Source organism: Triticum dicoccoides, chromosome 2B (genome assembly GCF_002162155.2).
Source record: "Triticum dicoccoides isolate Atlit2015 ecotype Zavitan chromosome 2B, WEW_v2.0, whole genome shotgun sequence".
NCBI lineage: Eukaryota > Viridiplantae > Streptophyta > Magnoliopsida > Poales > Poaceae > Triticum > Triticum dicoccoides.
Genome location: NC_041383.1, coordinates 598,499,720 through 598,508,034, shown reverse-complemented (window position 1 = coordinate 598,508,034; position 8,315 = coordinate 598,499,720). Strand labels below are relative to the sequence as shown.

The 8,315-nt window shown below is 50.4% G+C and overlaps 2 protein-coding genes across 2 annotated transcripts; both read left to right on the top strand.

Moving 5' to 3' along the window:
* Nucleotides 1–2,701: 2,701 nt before the first annotated feature.
* Nucleotides 2,702–5,404, top strand: LOC119365093 (AUGMIN subunit 6-like). Its single transcript, XM_037630694.1, has one exon. It carries the CDS (start codon nt 2,870–2,872, stop codon nt 4,937–4,939), a length of 2,070 nt encoding a protein of 689 aa, XP_037486591.1. The 5' UTR covers nt 2,702–2,869; the 3' UTR covers nt 4,940–5,404.
* A 924-nt stretch (nt 5,405–6,328) lies between these two features.
* LOC119365092 (probable carboxylesterase 12) lies at nt 6,329–7,499 on the top strand. The gene has a single exon (XM_037630693.1). It carries the CDS (start codon nt 6,446–6,448, stop codon nt 7,418–7,420), a length of 975 nt encoding a protein of 324 aa, XP_037486590.1. The 5' UTR covers nt 6,329–6,445; the 3' UTR covers nt 7,421–7,499.
* The last annotated feature ends 816 nt before the right edge of the window (nt 7,500–8,315 follow it).

Genomic DNA, 8,315 nt, shown 5'->3' with positions numbered 1-8,315 from the left:
GATCTCATGGTCTTAGGAATAGATACTTGACATGAAGAAAGCTATAGCAATAAACTGGTACAATGAAATGCTAAGCTTACTGTTGGGTTTTGTCCATCACATCATTCTCCTAATGATGTGATCCCGTTATCAAATGACAACTCGTGTCTATGGTTAGGAAACCTTAACCATCTTTGATCAACGAGCTAGTCTAGTTGAGGCTCACTAGCGACATAATATTTGTTTATGTATTCACACATGTATTTAAGTTTCCAGTCAATACAGTTCTAGCATGAATAATAAACCTTTATCATGAACAAGGAAATATGATAATTACCAATTTAATATTGCCTCTAGGGCATATTTCCAACAGCACGCCCTTCCCACTTGGGGAAGGAAGGGGGGCGAATTGGAGGGGGGTTCCCCCTCCACTTGGCTGGCCAAAGGGGGGAAACCTTCCCCCATTGTGTGGCACCCCCTCCCCCTCCTTCAACCTATATATACTAGAGGTTTTGGCACTTTTGGATACATAAGTTTTGGAGCCTCCTCTGGTTCTCTAGCTCTAGTTCTAGTTCTAGTTGATCCAATTAGAGCTAGATCTAGATCCTCTAATCCTCATAATTAGAAGCCCAGTGTGGTCCTAATTTCCTCCTTCTAATTCTTTGGCGATGATTAGCTCTGGACGGTGAAGCGCTACCGGATCGCGAAGACCGTATGCTTGCAAACTGTGGAATGGTCGTGCTTTCGGTCTTCCATTCGTGGACAGTTCAAGGGATCATTCATCAACATTTTGAGGGAGTTCAAGTACGGTCTACACTGACTAGTCTTCTTCCACTGAACTCAGAGTTGGTAACGATACGATCCAAGCCGTTATTGCATCTTCATAGTGTTCCTGGTTGATCGTAAGGTGATTTTATTTTATTTTCTACTATGTTTCCCAACACATAGATGATGTCATCGCCCTCATCCTCTATGATCATGTTGTGCATGATCAGACAAGCAATCATCACATTCCACATATTGTGTTGGCTCCATGTTCTGGTAGGTTACCGAATAATAGCACACTGAGATTGGAGCACACCGGTAGCACGCTCCACATCCTTCCTAGCACTCTCTTGGGCTTGGACAGGCCTAGGTTGCTTCTCTCCTACCGGCTTGGAGATTGTCTTGACAAGAGATACCATCAGCTAGCTAGTATCCCTTGTTACAATGGTGGTTGTTGCCTCAAAGCTGACCTCTGGGATGTTGCCTTCTATAAGCCGTGCAAACACCAAAGACCGATGAAGCATGTTGAGGTCATTGTGAGAACCTGCCAAGCCTAAGAAAGTGCGCCAAATCCAGAGGTCTTGTGATGCCACAACTTGAAGTATGACCGTGAAAGCTTAACATGCCCCTTATACAGCCACTGCCAAGCAAATGGGCAATTCTCCCACTTCAAGTGCATAAAATCTAAGCTATCAAGCATTCCTGGAAAGCCTCTGGATTCACTGATTGCCAACAAGCGGGCAGTATCTGCAGCATTTGGTTCTCTCAAGTACTCCGGACCAAACACTGCTGCCACAGCTTTGCAGAACCTATATAGTGATTCAAGGCATGTGGACTCACTCATCCGGGCATACTCATCCACAAGATCACCGGGGATTCCATATGCAAGCATCCGGATAGCTGTAGTGCATTTCTGATAACAGGAGAAGCCAATCATTCCTAGGGCATCACTCTTGCATCTAAATTCTCATCATACTCCACTACTCCCTCCCAAATACGGTTGAACACATGTCTAGCCATCTGGAAGCGTCGGAAAAGCTTGGCATTGAGAAGTGGCGATGTGCACTAGAAATAATCATTGTAGAGTAGGCAATGGCCGTTCTCCCTATTACGATTCAAGGCCGGAGCATAGCCTAAGATCGACCCCCTAAACATTGGCCGCATCCTAGTGCCCATTAACACCATAGTAGCAACCACAAAGTCCTCGATGTCGGTCGTGGTACCTTGGGGGCAAAAGGCCGAACACGTTGTAGGCGGCAACGGCGTTGGGCGTGGTGTAGGCGCGGCATGTGAAGGGCAGTAGGCATGTCAACGTCCATGCCCTCCGGTGGTGATCGGAGAGGCGAGGGCTGTGCCAGCGTCCCTTGGCAGGGGTCCCTTCTCCTGCTACGACCGCGGCGCTGAACGGCCACAGACGCTGGCCTCGGTGGATGCGGTGATGGCCATGCCTTGGTGGATGCGAGGGGGAAGTTGGTGGGTACGGCGGGGAAGTTGTTGGATGCGGCGGTCGTGCCTGGGCGGTGTCGTCGCGACCGAGAATGGGCGATGGCGGCAAGGGCGGCAAGGGGTGGGAAGAGTGTGAAAGGGAGAAGGAAATGCCACTCTATCACCGACTGGCGGGCCAGGGGGATGACAAGGGCGTCGCGCGCATCCGTGCCTTTGTCGCGCCGACGCAAAACCGGCTCAAATTTGGACTGGAAATGGGTCACGACAGACAGAAAACGGACGCCCGTTCGGTTCGGTTGCGTCGGTGCATTGGTTCGGTTGGAGTTGGGCTTAGCTATTCTTAAAACAAAAATTTGGACGCACAGTGGAATGGAATGGATCCACAACATGAGTAGCGTCCACTCCACCTTGCGCCATTCGGCATCCTATATCCTGGAGGTCGGTACCGGACTGAACAGGGACAAGATTGGCCTCTTCGTAGGAGCCCGAACCGGCCCCGAATAAAATTGTTGCCATTTCGACTCGACCCGGCCGGCCTGCTTTTCTTTGTTTGTTTGTTCGTCTCCCACCTCCACCTCCGCCTCCGCCTCGCGAGATCTCCCGACTCCAATGCCGCCCGCCTCCCCCCGCTCCTCCTAAACCTAGCCCCAACCCAACCACCCAGTAGAAGCCGGCGGCCATGTCGACGGATCGGGAGAAGGAGCGGGAGGCGGAGCTGGAGGGCGCCATGTACACCAACTGCCTCCTCCTCGGCCTCGATCCCGCCGTCCTCGGCTCCCCCGCCGGCGCCGGCGCCGCCCCCACACGCGTCGGCCTCTTCCGCCACTCCAACCCTCGCCTCGGCGAGCAGCTCCTCTACTTCCTCCTGTCCTCGCTCCGCGGCCCCGCGCAGTCCGCCAAGGACTTCGACAAGGTGTGGCCCATCTTCGATTCCGCGCAGTCCAGGGAGTTCCGCAAGATCGTGCAAGGCGTCATCAGCGAGCTGGAGCAGCAGGGGGCGCTGCCGCGGAGCAACTCCAGGGTTTCATCCCTCGCCACCTGCTGCGGACCGAGGTTCGTTGAGCTTTTGTGGCAGCTCTCTGTCCATGCCTTGAGGGAGGTCCACAGGAGGACGTTTCCGGCTGATGCGGCATCAAATCCACTGCCGTCGGCGCTCACAGATGTCTCTTATCTTCATGCTGCTGCATTGCTTCCTGTGACCAAGGCAAGGATTGCTCTCGAAAGGCGTAAATTTCTAGAAAATGCAAATATTGCTGTTCAAAGGCAAACAACCTGGTCGAATTTAGCCCATGAAATGACTGCTGAATTCCGAAGTCTATGTGCTGAAGAGGCATGTCTGCAGCAGGAGTTAGAGAAGCTACAAGTTATGAGAAACAAAGCCAAGCTAGAGGGGGAACCATGGGACGAACGTATATCAAGCTCGTCTGGACAGAATTCACATTTGGTATCTAAGGCGACACGTTTGTGGGAATCGATACTGGCTCGCAAAGACCAGCATGAGGTTTTAGCTTCTGGGCCAATTGAAGATCTTATAGCACATCGTGAGCATAGGTATCGTATATCTGGATCGCAGTTGCTAGCAGCAATGGATATGGGTTCAAGTTTGGACAAGCAGGAGCAGATATCTCTGTTCCAGGGAAAGGAAGAAGCCCTTTCAAGATTAGATGATAGGAACGGGCATGCCCAACAAACTGTTGATGTAGCTGAAATTCTTCGACGGTGGACTCATGCTTTGCAGCGTATTCATAAACAATCTCTTCATTTGGCCAAAGCAAATGATGGGGAGGGGCCAGAATTACTCCGCAGTGCGTCTGACGGCGAAACTAGTAGCCATGCTGACTCATTAACTGCAACATTGGCCGAGCATCGCCAGCATTTAGTCAGTATACAGGGCCTAATTAATCAACTCAAGGAAGCTATTCCAGCAATGCAGCAGTCAATAGCAGAACTTTCAGAAGAAGTGAATAGTGTACCTAGTAATCCAATGGATCAAACAAACTCCAGACAGTTGTCTGTGCAAAATACAGTGCTCGGAAGATCAGAAGAAAGCAGCAGCGAAGTTTCAGAGATGACTTCTAAGCTCTCTTCAATGCGCATCGACAAGGCTGGGAGTAGTCCTGCTCTGAAGCTTCCTCCTTTATTTAGCCTGACTCCAAGTTCTTCTGGAAAAGGAACACAGACACAAAGACGGAGTGCCCTAGCACGCCAACCTAGCAAAGAAATTATGCCGGAAGAGAAAGCACTTATTGACCCCTCAACCAAAGATCAAGCAAATGGCTCAGTGCACGAAAATGATGGTTATTCTGCTCATGACATCAGACGTTCTGTTCGTGAAGCCGCTCTGTCAAAGCCATTGAGCAGCATGGAGAGTGCACAGGACAATAGTGATGATGGTTCAGAGCACTTTTTCATTCCCCTATCAACAGTTGCTTCAAGGAAGGATGTGGGTGCTGTGGCAAATCGAAGAAAACAAAGGACAGGTCTGCCGTCGTCGCAGTCGAAGTTGCCCAAGATCCCAATGCCTGCAGCCCCAGCTCTGTCAGGTAAACTGAATGGCTATGATGATCCAAGCAGTGCTGCAAACTTCTTTGATCCAGTCAGTGGTCAATCGTTTATGACGGATGATGCTCTTGATCAAGTGTTCTCCCCGCCACTTATGTTGGAGCCTTCCTTGTTCCACGACACGTACGCTTACGAGGACTTGCTTGCACCATTATCAGAAACTGATGCGGCTTTAATGGAACATTAGGCTTCACGTGCACAACATGTAATGCTTTAACCACTGCCTGAAGCTTCAGTGCTTAAGCGCAGCCTTTGATGGCTTATGTCGAACTGCGGGCACATAAGGTGAAACTCTTTGGTATTGTTTTCCTGGTTGAGTTGCATGCCAGTTGCCAGCAGCTCGTGAGAGGGAATCAGGGATGCTTCTGCATCCGATGTTGGGCGATTCTGTTTGGAGAGAAGGGCGCCAAGAGGTGATATGGATGTATGGGATAGTGTGTGCAGTAAAAAGATGCCCGATCTTATCTTATGTATTTAGTGTATACATCATTTGCATTTGTGCTGTAGTGATTTTATCCTCTTATTCAAGTGCCTGTTTTGATGTCGTTGTGCCAGTTGTTATGCTGCGGGTGTTGTGTGATTCTTCCATATCGTATGACTGTCAGGCTATTGGAGTGTGATGGACTGAGAAAATGGATGCTTTCTTTGGGAAGGAACTCTGATACTCCCTCCGATTCATATTAATTCTTATTGATTTAGTACAAAGTAATAGATAATACTCCCTCCATAAAGAAACATAAGAGTGTGGGAGTAGTTAATACCGAGGGAGTGAATTCAACGGTATTGCTACTCCCTCTGGTTGGGTTTACAAGTCAATTTGGGTTTTTAGGTCTTTGATTCATGTTTTTTTTTAAGTTTTACATATGTTTTGTTATCCAAATTGACCTACTTGGATTGCTGGGTCGCGGCTCGATAATCCTACATCTCGCAAGCTTACTGTTAGAGTACGTAATGGGCCTAATGAACCCGTTAGTCTTAGATTAATTAGAGATAAGAGTCGCTTGCTTAGGGGTCAAGTAAGCCTTGCTTGGGAGTCAAGTAAACCTCTAGAAGATGTATCAATCTAATCAAGCAAGAATTAAGAAGGAAATCTCTTCCCTCTTGTCCGGCCGTGGGCAAAAAGGCCCCCGGCCGGCCCTCTTGCGCCCTCCTTCTAGCAGCGCCATAACACTTACTTAAACTCCTATATAAATTTTCTTAACTAACTCTCTTCCCCCCCTGATTTTCAAGGGGGTGGGCCCCTTCTTTCCCTATCCTCCAATGCCAATCCCCCACCTGTCTGGTTACGTCGTAGGTGTAGCATTACTAGTCGCGGCTGCCCTGGGAGCTTGTTGAGTCGTGAGAAAGCGTGGGAGGGAGGAAGAAAATCATATACGACCGGGTCGGCCCGGGCTGACCTATTCAGTGCAATGTGTGACTGATCCCCGAAAGTCCATGGTAGAACAACCACTGCAAAGAAGATTTATGTGTAGATAAATTAAATAACTACCGCATGCTGTGATTGCTGCTTATAAAATGGTTCGTCGAGACTGCGAGCTGACGTGACGTGTTCGATCGGTCCCGGTGCTACAAAATGGAGTAGTATCCCATAACCCATCGTGCAACTGCTACGATAACCCATCACAAAACCTGGGCAGCTCTCTCCTCGTTGCTCCGATTGCCGCCGGGAAGCCAAAGGCCGCCGTCCGCCGTCATGGACCCAAGCTCCGAGATCGTGTACGACATGCCCGGCTTCATACGCATCCACAAGAGCGGCCGCGTGGAGCGCTTGCAAGGCACCGAGACCGTCCCGCCCTCCCCCTCCGGTGACCCCGCCAACGGCGTCGCCTCCAAGGACGTCGTCCTTGACCCGGCGGCCAACGTCTCCGCCCGTCTCTACCTCCCCGCCGCCGCCGCGGCGGAGCCTGGAAAGAAGTTCCCCGTTGTCGTCTACTTCCACGGCGGCGCGTTCGTTGTCCACACATCGGCCTCACCGATCTACCACAAGTACGCCGCCTCCCTCGCCGCCGCCGCGCCCGCCGTCGTCGTCTCCGTCGACTACCGTCTCGCTCCGGAGCACCCCCTCCCGGCCGCCTATGACGACGCCTTCGCGGCCCTCCAGGCGATCGTCGCCGCGTGCCGCCCGGACGGCGCCGAGCCCTGGCTCGCCGCGCACGGCGACGCCTCCCGCGTCGTCCTCGCCGGCGACAGCGCCGGCGCCAACATGGCGCACAACACGGCGATAAGGCTGCGGAAGGAAGGCATCGAGGGCTACGGCGACAAGGTCAGCGGCGTCGCGCTCTTGCATTCCTACTTCTGGGGGACTGAACCGGTGGGCGGCGAGTCCCCGGACGCAGCCTTCTTCTACCCCGGCGACGTGGAGCGCGTGTGGGATGTGGCCTGTGGCGACAAGTTCGGTCGTGATCACCCGTACATCAACCCGGCAGCGTCGCCGGAGGAGTGGCGCCAGCTCGGGTCCGGCCGCGTGCTGGTCACCACGGCGGAGTTGTGCTGGTTCGTGGAGAGGGCCCGCGCGTACGCGGAGGGGATCAAGGCGTGCGGGTGGGCCGGCCAGCTCGAGTTCTACGAGACCAAGGGCGAGAGTCACACCTACTTCCTGTTCAATCCCGACTGCGACGATGCCGCCAAGGAGCTCGCCATCGTGGCCGATTTCGTCAGGGGCTGCTGAGTTTGCTTCGCTTGCTCATCCGATGAGTGATTCAGTAATAAAGGAACACGCGATTTCTAAATCGGTAATTGGTAGCACCTGTGAGTTGCAAGACATTTGCTCCTCTGAATCAGTTGTACTCCGTCCGTCCCATAATATAAGAACGTTTTTAATACTAGTAGTATTAAAAACGTTCTTATATTATGGGACGGACGGAGTACAACTGATTCAGAGGAGCAAATGTCTTGCAACTCACAAGTGCTCTAGTATTAAAAACGTTCTTATATTATAGAACGGAGGGAGTAGTTGCAACTTCATACATTAGTAGAATGTCCGTGTGTTTCACGGACATTTTGAAATATTTTGTTGGGTTATATAGACATAACACATATTAAATTTCACATGTAGAGAATACTCCATCCGTTCCTAAATATAAGTCTTTTTAGAGATTTCAACAAGGGATTACATACGGAGCAAAATGAGTGAATCTACAATCTAAAATATGTCTATATACATCCGTATATTGTAGTTCATTTAAAACCCCTAAAAAGACTTATATTTAGAAACGGAGGGAGCAGATAGCATGGGCACAACCGGGTAACGATTAAAGTCTAGTTCACTTGCAATGTAAATTGATACAAAAGTCAATTTGTAGAGTGATCGTCCAACTAAAAATCTGTTACAAATTAAGATCTACTTGACGCACTTAAAAAATTCTCACACAATATCAGAAATGTTGTCGTTAGCTTCATTCGCACGATGTTTGAGCAAGTAATAAAAAGTTATTCCTCAACTCATACCCGTCCTACACAAGCAATATATGTAGTTAGCAAAAAATACTTCACGTCGAAGGTCGAAGGTCGAAGGTCTTAAAATGCGTAACGGAAAATATCCAGCGTGCAAACCATACGAGCCG